Raw genomic sequence first — 16,388 nt, forward strand, 5'->3', positions numbered from 1 at the left:
TTAACAAAAACAGTTCTCAATTTAAAATGATACGAGTGTTAAATCTGATCTTGCCTATAATGTAATTAAATTTACAAGCAGATGTTTTTTAAATGGATCATACGTGATAATTATATATCACAGGTACAGTCACCTCAAATGTAGGTGCATATTTATCTATACATTTCCACAAAAAAAATTATAAAGGCGACTTCAAAAAGTTATGCATAAATTAAAAAGGAGGTTATTTTGTGAATTCACTTGCATTTAATTGCATCCGGTGTATTTTTAAAGTGTTATTATCAACCTTATGCATCCCAAGATCCGATATGTCATAATACATGTAATTTGCATATATATGATTTTAATATGCTATTATGCTTAAAATCGCGTTAGTAGTAGCAAAGGTTATAATGAAGAAAATTTGGGTTACAATTCTTATTTGCATTATCAAGAGACCAGCTTGTAGCATGAATTTCAAATATAAATATTATCAGTTTACTTTGAATGCAAAATAATACAAAAGAAATATAGTGCTACAGAAACTGCTGTACAGGTAGCAGTATTAAAAATCGTTGAAAAACTTTACGTTATCAAATTTCATTATTTAATAAAACATGGAGGGATGACAAACGTGAAATTTATTTCATCTTTGCGTATATAATTAATGACTATGTTATGCTAACATACAACCTATGGACTGTATTTCAAATTGTGTATTATGTTAAATTTTAATTTATATACGTAATTTATTTGAATTTTTTTTGGTTAAAACATTATAATATCGCAATATTTTGTATTTCTATGTTACAATGTTATACTTTATTAAAACGAAACGATTATCGAAGTAATAATAAAAAAGGCCGTGAAAGTTCCAAAAGTCCGTATCATGTATAAATATATTTAATATTGCTGGCTGGAAAAGAAAATAAATATAATTTAGCCAGTGTTCATTAACAAAAAATGGTACATATTTCTCGTTTTGGAATGACGTTGCATTCTAAAGAAATTGTGCCATGTATAGCGTAATTATCTATGACAAATTTGTAAATATTAGAATACGGTTTTTATCAATGGCATTTATTGTCAATATATACATTATGTATTATAACATAATAAACTATAAGAAATGTACAACTCACATTGTTTTGATGTGTTGTGTATATTCTAAATAAATTTAGTTGGGTTGAATGTTATAGTTATGATTTTTGGATTCAGATGCAGGTGAATAAGTTGAAGGTTGTTATCACCGCCAGTAAACTGTGTTGCCATTATAATGGGCGTGGATATTTGTATAAATATAACATATAAAAAAATATTTTTTTAAAAGCAATGTTAACGATTGACCTGCATCATTTTATACATAGAATAAGCCATTAATTTGTTTGTCCGCTGTAAATATTTTGCGTAGAATTTAGTTCAGTCATAGAATCACCGAAAAAATGTTAATACAATTTCTGTGTTTTGGCATCAACTTTATTTTATCTACTTATTTTAACAATAAACAGTTTTAATTATACACGTTATTTTAATTATGTTCTGCCTTATTTAATGGGAGGAAAATAAAAAATCCAAATGTAATATTTACGTTTTAATTACATAAAAAATAATAACACAATTTAAAAAAAATAAAAGGTTACAAATCAAGTAACATTTATCGAAGCATAAATGGTCTAATTTATAACATTCGCATAAATACTGTACTCTTTTGTTACTAAAAGCATTATCTCTTATGATTATGGCAGTTATATTTGATATTCGATATTTCGTTTAAGAGGTCACCTTGTGTATGGCCTCGGCGATGTATTGGACATTCTTAGAGGAGATACCCGCGACAGAGATTCGTCCGTCCTTAGTCAAGTAGATATGGAACTCTTTAGTGAGACGCTCAACCTAGAAACATTAAAAGTCACTTAATGTATGCAATTATGAGACCCTTAGTTGCTTCTGATGTAAAACAAAATGTAAATAAAAGAAGAATACATAAAAAGCTTGTGATGAATTTTCTATATGCCTATTTTTGAAATCGTCAAAAACTGATTGGCTGTTGGCATTTACTGTCTTACAGAATTTAAGGTGGCAAAGACCTGGATATGTTTGGCCTTTTAACCATAATTAACATCAATGGCTGCCTCAGGAGCCTATAAGAGAACTTTGAGGAAGGCTTTTGTCCAGCAATCGACGTACAAAGAGCTGAAATAATGACGATCGTCGCTACTTAATACGAATAATAGGTAATGGAGACTGCTTTCGGCCAGGGAAATCTATACTTGCAAATGTACAAACAAAATTTTCGGACTTGATCAATAGTCTATTGATGTTATATGATAATACTTTAAAACAAGAATAATTGATAATATGGATATATAATCCTTGGTTTTCATTACGAAGGCACCTCTTAATTAACACAAGCTCTTACATAAAATTTACATAATATGGTTTGCATTGTGTTAATGTACCTAAATATCATATGCCTATAAGCATGCACAACTTCATACAAGGTAATGTGGTCAAACATACAAGTCTTTTCAGGGGTATTTTAAAAATGTGTAAATTTGGCTATGGGGTTCGGAGGTATCATTTAAATTTGGAACCTAGTCAATGCAGACACTTTGTTATAAAAAGTGGGCAACATTAATTCATTGTGAACTGAAAACCATTACCACAATAATAATTGAAAAAAAAAACAAAATTGTATTTAATTTGATTAAACATAATTTCATAGCCTTTTGAATTATACTTAACCAAGATTATTTTATTATGGCTTTGATGTGAGTGACTTAAAATCTTGAGGTAGCTGATTCAATTCCTAACTTTATACAAAATGCTTCACATTTAATATATCACATGACAACAGATAATACAAGGTGAACATGACCCTGGCATTTCATAAAATCAAATATTAGAAACATTAGTGACGTCATCGACTGTAAAGATTTAAAAAAAGAACCTGTTCGGGCTTGAGTCCGGTGAAACAGAACATTCCAATCTGGTCGGTGATGTGGTTCCACTTGTTACGGTTTCCAGCGCCCTCTATGCCTGCGCGGAGTTGTTTGCGCATCGAAATAATACGGTCGGCCATCAGTTTCACATCGGACAACCTTAAATAAAAAAAAAACAATTCTAAATTTACTAAAAGGATTAGTTATTAGAATAAAATAATATTATAAAAATACTATATGTTATTCTATGGTACTCATTACTAGGCAATTGGTTATCGGTGTTAAAAGGAGTGAATGTGTAGATCATTTGCTGTGAATTAATAATGACGTAATAATAATATAGTAAGGAAAAGCGCTTTCAAGTTTATTATTACAAATATTAATAATTGTTTACGATCTGTCCATGCACACTTTATACTGTCAGAAGTTATAGGCCGTATTAAATTCCAATAGAAAAAATAAATATTTCAGAATGATCACTTTACAGCTATGATTAGAAATAGATATAAAAGCTTTAAAAAAGTTTTGATAACAAATGAGCTAAATAATCACCCTTTCGAAGCTTTTACACCAATAACCAATCACCTCTATACTAAGTTTTCTTCTACTTGTAGCCTTTGTGAATCAAATTATTGAAATATTGTATAAACATATAAGTAGTGCTGCTAGTATAATATATTAGGACCATGAAGTAATGTCGCTTTCTTAAGTTAAATTCACATGGCTTCCATTTGAAAAGTTATTATTTCTAATCAACAATAAATTCACCTTAGTTATAAACAACCTTTTGCCATCTAGTATACAAATTTGTCTTAATATGTCGACAAAAATGACATTAAATTCCGCCTTCCCTAATATATTAATTTATTATTAAAATACTAAAGTAGAAGTAAAGTAAAAGACTAAAGTATTGACATGTAACAATCAACAATTCGCACAGAGTTAGCGTATTGTATTCGTGTGTTACTTTTTTTTATAAAAATTTCTCGTGTTGAGACATTATGAATACTAGCCGCACGCCCACAGCGATGATAGGGCGCCCACGCCAAGTATACTGGCTGGTTACCACTCGAACCTTTCGGGCCTACTGCCACTTGAGACAAGTAATTATTCGAGCTACATTGTTGACCTTAGTTTTTGATTCAATCAGCGAAGTTCCAAGCGTGGTCGCCTGTTATAATTAACAATTATTCGTATTATTCTATAAACAAACATACCATTGCTTCTTAAGTTCGGGAGTGTTGAGAATCTCTTGAACGATGCGAGCGCCGTACAGCGGCGGGTTGGAGTACATCGTGCGAATCATGATCTTTACTTGGGACATCACTTTAGCGGCTGACTGTTCGTCTCCGCATAGGAAAGTCAAGGCTCCGGCACGCTCGCCGTACAAGCCTGGAAAGATATATATTTTTATAAATAATCTATTGATTATTTCTTCAGGAAAGTATGTGGAAATTATTTTCATTGTGTAAAGTTATTCTGTTCTATGAATTAGATAGACGACTATCGAAAGATACTAGTTGCAGCCAACTTCAAAACGGTCCTATTGGAAATCTATAGTGGATGCATATGTCCAGCTGTGGACCTATCCTACGGGTGAAATGATGATTATGTTGCTAAATATTGGACACGATAAATAAAACTAATACAGATAATATATTTTAAAACTGACAAGAAAAGGCAGAAAAATAAAAAAGTAGTAAAAGAAAAAAGTGGATGGGATGTTTTAGACCATGAATAGTACACATTTGGGTTATAATGATATAATTCAAACCTAAAATTAATATAATTGTATGAAAATTATTATTATTCGATGTTAAAAAAATGTAACTAATAAACTTTTTTATCAGTTATTACTGGTAAATGAAAATTAACATAGGACTGCAATTGTTTTTTATTATATAGTCCAATTGGAACCATTGTACAGCGAGTTAGGTCAGACTAAATAGGCTATTGATTTATAAAAATATATTTTATTAACTGTTAAACGTATCTTGTGGTTTTTAAATGATCATACAAAATATAGAACTGGAAGCATATTAATAAATAGTATTACTATTTAAATATTAAGGCTTCGAGTTTATTTTTATTTGCTTATATTAAGACAAAATTAGAATATTGTCAGTAATTTGGATCAACACAAACAACACTCAAATTTGAATGGATAATTATTATTAAAATAACATTCCTAAACGTTAATTTTTAAACACGACAGATGTAAACAGCTGACGTCAACAACAGGTTAGGGTTTGATAAAAAAAGGTCAAGTCGTTATAATTTTTCCAATCGGCAATATTACGCACCATCTGGTTCGCCACAACGCTAGAACTATATTTATACTGAATTATTTACCTTGTAATCAGAAATGAGATGGTCATATGCTCATTTATTTAAAGCTCTTGTATTCGCCTAGTATAGTTAACACTACCACCATAAATGCTGGGAAAATAGCTCTTTGGGCAAATATGTATGTGATTACATTTATAAATACTATTAACATTTTTAATAGCAATGACCGTAGAACAAAAACAACAACACATTGCAAACCATAACATACATGACTAACAATTACTGCAATTAGCCCTTAATTTCTTTGTCTTATTACCCATTTAGCGACCCCTACTGTAATGATAAGAATGTGAGAAGAACCCAATTAGACTGAAACTAGAATCAGTTTGTGCCCACCTATAATGGTATCCTTCAACCTAAAGCTGCGAGGGTTTTGAACTAAAATTCTTAACAAAAAATTACAAATCCCATTGAGTTTCTCATTTCTTCACAGTAGATAGGCGATACGAAGTAATGTAAACTTAATTTTAAGCTGACGATTAAAAATGATTTTAATGATATCATATAATTAAGCTATATTGACATTGCATTCTTTACTTTTCTATTTCATTTCTTTTCTAATTAGATTCACTATATACTCTACTAGAGGTAGAACTCACCCATGTTCTTAGCGAAACTCTGTGCCAAGGTAACCTGGTGTCCGTCCTTCACGAACAGACGTACAGCCAAGGCGTCGTTATCCACGCTGCCAGTGGCGAAGCCCTGGTATGCCATGTCGAAGAACGGGAACAGCTTCCTCTGTTTTATGGCCTGTTGACATTTTAAACAACAACAAATATATTATTGCTCAAATTAGAATGTTTGAGACGAAGTGTTAATACTGGCATACACATGTAAAACATCTATACTAATTATTACACGCGCCAGAGAACACGGCTAATGTTCTTCTTGTAAAAGATAATACAATTTTTTAAAATTAAATAAGCACTAAAATAAACAATGTACAACACTTATAATTAAAACTTTACTATTTTTAAGTGATTTTTAGTGCAATGGATAAGATTTTTTAGGCGTTGAACAGTTTGCGTCTCTATGTATTTCTGCCACCGGTTCCATCATGTATTTCTCTTGACAATTCTAACAAATCGCTTAATTTAAACCTTGTTTATGTAATTTAGCTCAAGGCTGTCCTTAGGAACCTCGACTAGGGTCATTACATCTCTTGGATCGCTTAGGACAAAGTAAGAGTAAGAGAGAATTCACCTAGTGTAAAAGCTTCTGGAGGTGGACATAGACATACCGACTCATAGGCGACGAAGTTAAACCAAAAGCTTTAGCGCTGGGAAAAGTTGCAGAAGAAACTCCCGCACTTCTATCTAGAAATCTAGATGTTAGGTAGTGATCTGCTTTAAATATGAATATAATTTATTTTCTTTGACTACTTATTCTATCCCGGGCAAGTGCGATCCAAACTAATTTTTTACGTATTATAAAGTATATATAAGTAAATAATATGAATAAATGTATTTATACATATGTATCTTTGTATATACTACACTTTAACTACCCGCAAAGGACAAATACCTGTTTCCCTAGTATGGTGGTCGGGAAGATATTGTCTTGAGTGATGAAACTGTCCACTTTACTTTTTTTATACAATCCATTATTTCAAAAATTTTTGATTTTTTGCGAGTCGCAATTAAATACGGAATTGAAAGATATAAGCAAGTGTACAGAAATTACACTAATTAAATTTTTGTTATCATATAAATAAAAATACGTAATGTTTGTCTTGAATTCAAATTAAATCAAATAATTAAACACATTTATTTTACTCCTGATAATTCTTTAAAATTTCATAATTAATTTATGTTATAACAATAAAAAAATTAAAAAGTAACTTGGATACATGTATCGTGAGCCACAAATAATTACAATCCTTTACAGCCGCATATGGCTCGCAAGCCGAAGGTTGGCCACCCCTGTTATGTAATATTCGCTGTACACATTTGTGATTGTATACAATTTTCACAATGTCCCTAATCGGGGTTTAATCCTGCAACCTCCGACCGCGAGCCTATGTTCTTAATCACTAAGCTACCGCTGCTCTTTATATTATAAATATGAAGTAAATTTCATTAAATTTTATTATTTTTTATTCTTTATATAAACATACATGTTTTTAATCTTCCTGAAATATTGTAGTTCCTATTCATAAATCTTGAAATTAAGACAGCGGACTAAATTTATGTATAAAGGTAAATACGTTACCTTCATTTATTTATATCACATTGTAAGTTCACTGTCAAGGCCTGTATGTATCTTATATGAGTGATATCGAACGAAGACATTAGTCAACATGATAAAAATTCGTATGATAATGATAACACGTCATAATTTTAAAATGTTCCATTTGCCGTCGTTTTCTTGTGCCATGAAAGTTGCAACGACTTTTTTTTAACCTATAAACAGCTTTTGGACATATATGCGCGCAACGCCGGGATGACTACGGATTAGATAAGACCGAAACGAAGCAGGTTACTTTATATAGAATTACTTTAAAAATATAGTTTAAAATCGCTTGGTTTGGATGTACAACAAACTTGACAGAATCATAAACAATAAAATTTCATTCATCATTTATAAAAATCGCTACCCGACACTGACAGGCGCCATGTTTTATGGTAATAGAAAAACTAGTCGACTAGACCGACGTAGCTCAAAGAAAAAATGTCTAAAGTGGCAGTGGACTAGGCACATCGCTCGTGCTCGTGACCACGAGTCAACACGCGACGTGGGTAGGCCACCCACTACATAGACGAACGACATATTCAAGGTCACGGGAAGTCACTGGATACAGGCAGTACAACACCGGTCATCGTGACAATCTTTGAAGCTGTTCCTTGCAGTGGGCGTCTATAAACTGAAAAGAAGAGAGGAAGATATGAGAATTTTTTTTTCAAGATACTATACCGCAGACAGTTGTTCCCAGTCGCTGGGGCGCGGGTCAACACCAGTTGGATTGTGGGCGCATGCGTGAAGCAGAATAATAGCACCTTCTGGAATTTTCTGAAAAAAATCACAATTTTTTGGTAAATTTTAATCTATCGCTAACAATTTCTACTTGGAAGTTATGTTTTGGATAGAGCATGTTTCATAGCATAACAGAAAAATCATCATAGAATCTTTATTACACTATAAAATTCAATGAAAGACGTTTTTGAAATTTAGGAAAGCGTAGTATTTTTTTGTAATATTAAGAGCAATTCATTCTTAAGTATTTATTATCACCTTGAACTATGTTTTAGGTAGTTCAAAGAAATTTTAATAAGCTTTAGTTTGAACTAAATAGAAGGTACTTTCTCTATGTATCTACGTTCACTCATATCACTATAATTTTTTGGTATGACAAATACCAATCATTTTATAATTTTTATTACATAAAGTATAAAAAAGATCCCGTTTTCTTTTAATTACAATAATAAAGCCAATTTATTTGCGATTTACAATTTTCTTACATTCTATTTTATATTGAATTAAGAGAAATTAAGTCACCTACTTTAATCTTTTATATGTATATTTAACTATGAGATATGACCACGGCCTTTTTCCGTAAGTTACGTCAAATACTTAGTAGTATGTTCTTATGGAAAGAAAAAAAAATTAAAATCCAATTTTCAGAAAATATAATTACTATTGAAATATAGCGCATTGGACAGTTCGCTATGAACTTCGCGCGTTTGACAGTTCGCTATGAACTTCGTTGATGGCAATTCGCTTTGAGGTTCAAATTGATAAGCCATAGCAAAGACGGGATAAAGTTTATCGGGTTATTAAACAATTAAAAAAACTGATAGAGCACGGAAAAATTTAGATAAATCGAATAAAACTAATCAATCGCTTTACCTCCACGCTCTATCAAAGATACGTAAGCATGATAAGTAAGAACTTATTGCGTCACGTTGTCGCTGCGTGATCGTCGGATGATTGATAGTACAAGATCGGATAAACTAAGCCAATAAATGTCCTATAAACGCTTATGCAAGTGGATAGTAAAATGTTTCATAATAATAAAGTGAAAATAATAATTTTTTTATATATATATTATTATACCGACAAGCACATAGCCCAAGCCGAGGGGGCGCTTGAGCTAAATCACTCCATATACCATCGCACATATTTAATATACATGCTAAAAACGAGTAAGCATATAGTGTTACGAATAAGTTATAATAAAATAAAAGATTAGCTTCTATAGAAGTAATTATACCCGCATCAACCTGCAAATCAAACGCAAACTGAATAGGCCACACGTTCTGATGGAACTCCCTATATATATATATGTATATATATATATATATATATATATATATATATATATATACACGCTTTTGCTTTCCTATATATATAGCAAAAGCATAAAAGCAAAAGCGTGGTCGTCCTAAGCAGGCCTGTCGACGGACAATAATTGGATGATGACAGAGATGGTGTAAATAGAGAAGACGTGGTCAGAATTAAAACGCAAGGCTTAACCGAACAGGATGGCGATGCATTGAGGGTGCCCTGTGCCCCACCAGGGGAAATAAAAATATATATATATATATACAACGGGACAGCTAGTATCATATACATGAAATTGAATCTATAAATATAAATTCAAGAACACTGCCGTCGTTCTAAACTTCGAGAGGGGTTATGTGATATATTACATGACCGTTAAAGTGGATTTAGAAATGATCTATCGTATGTATATATGCAATAAGGAGTAATCCTCGACGGGCGCGTGAACTAACTCCATTATAATGAAGTAACTCCAGCAGTTCTCAAAGTCGTCGTGCCACAAGGCAAGCACTAATGAACCTAGGATAGAGTGTAAAAGGTTTTAAACATGCACTCAAAGAAGACTGCGATGTTAAAGCCGATAAGAGTCAGGCATACCTCTTTCGATTAGCATCAAAAGGGTAAAGGAGATAGAGTAATATGTGTTTTAGAATTTTTTTTATAATATAATTCCACGGTAACCGTCACACGTATTGATTGTTAAAAAACATTACAGTTCATATTACATTACACTGGGTAATTGGAAACGAGAACTATGGACTCTCGTTTGCATGTTGTGAAATCGTAGGCATAAACGGAACAATACACCATTTTCATGTAGTCTGACACTTAAGAATTTTACCCACATTTTTTTTTATTTTTCGAATATATTTATATGAGAAAAAAGTATATATATAATCACCAAACCGTAGACAAAGTTCGTTGGCGAACAAATGATAATCGTTGAAAGAAAATTTTCTATCTAAAATACCTATTCAAATAAACAATTTTATTTTTAGACCTTATAGACAGAGTAGAAATAAATATAGCCATTTTTAGCATTTGCACTCTGAGTATAGAATAAATGTGCCTTTTTCCGGTTTATTCCGGTGTTTACTGGAATCCATACATCACAGTTACTTAAGAAGTAAATAAATAGGAAAAATAATACATTTAAGTAAGGAAAACAGACAAATTTATATTAAAACTTGGACTTTACTGAATTATAATTCAAAGTTAGTTAATATTATTGTTAGTCATTGCGTTTCTTAAATCGTTACACGTAACTATTACTGCAATGATTAAACCGGTAGGATAATGTCAATTATAGTCAATATTTCATTCATAGAACGTCCACTGCTGGGCAAAAGCCTCCCTCATTTATACTAAACAGGGCCTGTCCGAAGCCGATGCTAACTTCTTCAAACAAGATCGTCTGTACACTTTGAGTGGACTACGGACGTCATACGCTACGCCCCTCGGACTGTGTTTGTGACTTGTGTTTCCCCTCCATAACCATTTCAATGTCAATTAAATAATGACAATAAAAAAATGTATAGTATGCAAAAATAATAAAAAGTATTTATTTTGTTTTTGTATTATTTCTAACGAAAGATGCTAAATCGTTACTGGTTAACATACTCCTTAAGACAGAACTCTGGGACATAATAATATAAAATAATTACTTAAATAATCTTGCACATTTATTACATAAGCTGATAAATGTTATAACTTAACGATAATAACATGTTTGGACGAAAAATACGAATGTCATTATCACAGTTTTTTTTTTTTATTTGAGTTATCAAAGACTAATTCCATGGTATCCAGATAAATGATCTGGTTTTTTGTTTATTCACTTTGACCCCACACAGCAACCTACTTACTTATCTCTGTTACATCACGCGACGTTACTGTGGCATTGTATTTACAACTCTATAATTCACGATTTAGTTTTAACTGGATTTTATAACTGCGTACTATATCTAGATTTTATTTATGACTAGCTGATCCCGCAAACGTTGTTTTGCAAAAAAATTAAAGTTTTTAATTAACAAATGTAAGATAAGGGTTGATCGTAGAGGGGTGAAAATTTAGGTTTGTATGTATTTTTGTATGCTGTATCATAATAAAATAAAAACCAAAAAAATTGTCTAAAAAATTAAAAATTAAATTTAGGGGTGGACCACCCTTATCACTTAGGGGTATGGAAAATAGATAGTAGCCGATTCTCAGACATACTGAATACGCATGTAAAATTTGGTAAAAATCGGTCAAGCCGTTTCGGAGGAGTTCAAGTTCGAACACCGTGACACGAGAATTTTATATATTATATCGTAGGTCGCGGGTTCGATTCCCGTGATAAAATCTTATATAATTCACATTTATTACATAAATTATACAGATTTGCTACTGCTCACAAACAAGTTTCTAGAGGATGGGTAGTAGCGTCCTCTGCCTACCATATCACACTGCGATCTCCAACCCGCCTGCCAAACGTGGCGATTATGTTTCATCCCCCATAGATATCTTTAGGAGAAGGTCTAGGCCTCACAGTGGGTTCTTTGGGCTGAATCAACGGCGACGACAACCAAAAATTAATATTTACGGAAATGATAAATTACGTAATACGTGAACAGTGTACACCATAATTCGAATAAGTTGTAAAAATAAATTTTCCAAACTCGTTCCTGTTCCTGTTGTAAAAATGTAAATTGCTCATAAAAAGATATTAATACATATTTAAACTCGTTGAAGTTGAATCTTAGACATAAAACATATTTTTGCTTTACTTACGCAAATGTCTTCCAAAGCGCCTTTAAGATCAAAGCCATTAGTCTTGGGGTCAAAGTAGCGGTACTTCTTGTGGGGTAGATTAAGGGTGTTACAAATCTGGGGGTGGTTACCCCACGTCGGCGACGGCATCCATACTTCCTTAGCCTTGGCGTAGTGCTTCGTAATGAATTCGAAACCGAGCCGCAGCGCTCCTGTCCCTGATAAGGTCTATGAAAACATGCAAATTTTTAAAAGTGCTTTGCCATAGACATTTATTATATTTATTATTAATTTGATAAACGCAGTTCATCATTCACAAAGTGGATACCATTATAAATAGAAAGCATGCGCAGAAACGGTTTTCAATTACAACGCAACCGAAACCGCTGTACCGCGCCTTAGGTGTGCACGTGGTAAGACGGGAGGAAATAAGGAGAGCGCCGTCCAGCGTCAACGCTTACGACGACGCTAACACTGTTTTTTTCTAATATTCGGTTCATCTGTTTTGGTAGCATTATAGAACCGTAGCAAAACTAGCAAATTATAACAATTAATTAACCAGAGGTTTGACCTCCTTGAGCACTTATAAAGTGTTTTTTTCAATAACATTTTCATTACTTATTAAACTTCTCAACACTAGCAACTTTAAACACAGATTTCTGACATTTCGATTTGGAATTCCAAGTACATATTTATTTGTAATTAAAACAATATTTTATTTTTAAATATGTTATTCATTTGATTTGGTCCGACGGCTTTCTATCTGCTACTTAAAAATAAATCTTTTTATCCGTTTTGCATTATTTAGGAACACAATTGTTGTGTTTACTTAATACGAATATCTGTATTTATGTACGGACTGTGTAGAAACTAAATCGAAAATAGTTCTTGGCGAATTGCCGTAGCCAAAATAGTGCTGAATGATCGTCAAGGCAACGAGTCGTCATAATAGATAAACGGATGCATCAATGGAGCTAATTTGACCATGTTTAATTTGTATTGGGGTAAAAGTTCATTGTCATTTATTATAAATAAACTTTTATTATTAGATGTCTTTTATTCCCGACTTGTTTTCAATGATTTACAGAGTGTCCCATAAACCAACGTCAATCCGAAATTGTTCTGATTTGCGACGAGTCGTAGATAACATCGGAAAATTAATAAGAAAAATCTATGACATGCAGTTTTATGTTGGATTAAAGTTGGGAGCAGTAATTATTTTGAGTACATAGTTTGACAAAAAAAGCTATTTTCATTGAAGTCATCACAAGTGTGAATTTTAACTGTGAATAACCCTTGTTTCATTTACAGAGAAGTCAAAAACATAACAAGATGTATTAAAACTTATTGACTACCTTCAATGGCTATAATTTAAAAAATATGTACAAGATATAGATTTTTTTTCATGACAACAATTTTTAAAAAAAATCAACCTAACCAGGCTATAGCAAGAAAGACCTTCTTCTGACATTGTCCACAGAATTTCTTTCAGAAAAAAAAAACCTTTATAAAAAATTGACATTTCTTACAAACTGGCAACTATCCAACTAACAATTTATGCACCAAAATATATACAACTTTCTCTTGACAGCATTAGGCAACACTAAAGTATCTTTTATGTAAATGTTATATTTCTGCTTCAATAACATTAAGGAGATAGAAAATACTTTTTACCATCGCTATCCTATTACAAACATGTAAATAAATATTATAAAGCTGACAATTAATTAATTTGAAAGGTAATTTTGTAGTTGTGGAGACATCTAAAGTTAATATGTTATATACTCAAATTACACTAGTTGACATATGCAGGTAAATAAAAAATATAAACTTACTTGCACAGTGCAATTTATTTTTCCCTTAAGAACAGGGCTGTCTTCTCCAAAAGCAAGTTTTGCTACTGCATCTGTATAACTTGCCTCACCTCCAATTGGTGCATATTCATGATTCAGAGCTTTCTTATAAATAACTTCCTCTGCCTGGACAAAAAATATATAAATGTTTTATGGTTTCAATTTCACCAAAAATGAGTTACCTCAACACTATGTTATGTAACACTATGCTAAAGTTCAGGAGTGCAGATTTTCTTTATGACTAGGGAATTAAAAACTGGCTACATTACTGGCTACCTTAAGATATAAATTTTAGGTAACATTCAATATTTATACCACTTCAAAAAAGTTTGTAAGTTATAGAATTATATCTATATAAAATCAGAGTTAATCTTACCTTTCTTACTGAAGGTAAAACAAATGGTTTGCCATCATCATCCCTGTATGCTCCTACACCCAAGTTCACTTTTTTTGGATTACTATCTTTTTTATAAGCTTCTGTTATACCTAAAATAACATCAGGTGGTCCCATCTGCACATTGCTCCACCAGGTGCTAACAAAAAATAAGTATTATAAAAGCAGTGTTCCAAAAACTACAAACTTAATAATTAAGATATGTTTATTATTTTTAATTTGTAAGAATAGTAGTATAATTTTGTATCGAGCTTCTAGATATGTATGTTAAACTTTAGAAATGGTTTCCAACCAAGTCTTAGTTCAAAGGTATTTGGAACTTTATTTATAACAAATAAAAAAGTTGGAAGAGTTGTAACATGTTGTACAATTAGACTTTGCAGCGCTGAAACCAATAACATACAACAAATATTTGATTATTCATTGTAGAATTAGCAAAATGCACACAGTTATACGTATACATTTTAAAAGAAAGTACTTTATTCTTATTAAGCGTTAGAAGAATTTAATAACACTGTTACGTAAATAACCAAAAACGCCGGTTCGTCACCTGTTAGCTCTGACGCCTGTAATCGCGAAAATATTTTCTACATTATTATTTTTGAGAACTTGCACTGTTAATTTCTTTAGTACTTGCGTCATTGTAATACTGTCGAACTCTCGTTAGCTACTAAAAGTATTCTGATTAGAGTACAAGATCTGCCGGATTCGTAATCTAATGGGATGGAAACGTTTTAACAACTTGACTGGCTGATAACAATAGTTGCCAGATTGTTGTCACGTCTATATCCTAAAGTATTCTATTAATTAAATATAATTTTTACATGTAAAATAATGGCTCACAATTAAATATCAAGTTATCATGTTATAGTTTCATTTGTACAGAATTTATATGAATAATTTGCTATATACGTTACGTTTTTAATGATATTTTGTTTATTAAGTTTAAATATTTATTCATCACGTAAACATTAAAAACAGAATTTATTAGTTAACAAGCAAACTGTTTTGAATTATACTCATAATTTACTAAAAATCATATCTGTCTCTCCGTATTCATAAAGAATTATAGATTACCACAAAATTAGGGTATTTTTTTATTGATGACAATATTGTGTTATTATGGATTAAAATTTACGTCAATGCGACATCGTTGTCGACTGAATTTTTGTATATTATACCTCGTTATATTTAAAGGCAGGTACATTTACATATTTTATTAATTATATACATCTCTACAATTAAATGACTATAAATATTATGCAGCTTTATGATTCTGTTTACTGAACTTTTTTTGTATACCGAACTAGTTTGTTAAACTAATTTAGTAATACCTTTTTAAGAAAAGTATTTTAAGACTGGTACATGTTTTGAGTCTACGTTTATAAAAGGTGTATGTGTGCTTTGACTTTACACAAATTTCTGAACTTCATAATATACCCACATCAAAAGTTTTAAATTTTATCGATTAGTAGAAATTTTACTTATTTACACTTTTTTTGCCCAGCTTAGCCTTGTACTATTTATTTTTTATTTTTTTGCCGACTTATATTGCCATGCATTAACTATAGAATTTTTATTAAATTCAAAAACGGATTTAGAACAGTTTTTGTAATAAATGAGAAATAAATTCCTACAAATGAAGTCAAACCCAAGTTCTAAAGCGTCAGGAAACCCTACTAAGGATATGTTACTTTTCTGTTTGCTTTTATGTTCTGATAGCTGTCCGCATTTTTTGCCTCATGATATTTTAATAACTGCTTTTTTTATTTAAAATGTATTTCCTAATGAGTAGATATCTACGTCTGTTAATTACAACAAAACATTAAGTTCGCA

The 16,388-nt window shown here is 31.5% G+C and overlaps 1 protein-coding gene across 1 annotated transcript; it reads right to left on the bottom strand.

Annotated features, from left to right (window-relative positions):
* Positions 1–1,557: 1,557 nt before the first annotated feature.
* Positions 1,558–15,302, bottom strand: Got2 (glutamate oxaloacetate transaminase 2). Its single transcript, XM_068764698.1, has 9 exons — positions 15,103–15,302; positions 14,535–14,691; positions 14,141–14,284; positions 12,327–12,533; positions 8,184–8,279; positions 5,870–6,020; positions 4,139–4,313; positions 2,930–3,080; positions 1,558–1,872 (listed from the first exon to the last, which is right to left on the bottom strand). Exons 1-9 carry the CDS (start codon positions 15,192–15,194, stop codon positions 1,750–1,752), a joined length of 1,296 nt encoding a protein of 431 aa, XP_068620799.1. The 5' UTR covers positions 15,195–15,302; the 3' UTR covers positions 1,558–1,749.
* Positions 15,303–16,388: the final 1,086 nt, after the last annotated feature.

The sequence above is a fragment of the Battus philenor genome, unplaced genomic scaffold, assembly GCF_028537555.1.
Source record: "Battus philenor isolate CCGP_79_NKW_IND1 unplaced genomic scaffold, ilBatPhil1.0.hap1 SCAF_2, whole genome shotgun sequence".
Lineage (NCBI taxonomy): Eukaryota > Metazoa > Arthropoda > Insecta > Lepidoptera > Papilionidae > Battus > Battus philenor.

Excerpts from the sequence above, each read along its gene's own strand:
- Got2 (XM_068764698.1), bottom strand. The coding sequence starts at position 15,194 with ATGACGCAAGTACTAAAGAAATTAACAGTGCAAGTTCTCAAAAATAAT. Across the intron at positions 4,314-5,869 it reads GAGTTTCGCTAAGAACATGG|GCTTGTACGGCGAGCGTGCC; the intron begins GTGAGTTCTACC and ends ATATCTTTCCAG. Across the intron at positions 3,081-4,138 it reads CCCGAACTTAAGAAGCAATG|GTTGTCCGATGTGAAACTGA; the intron begins GTATGTTTGTTT and ends TTTTTATTTAAG.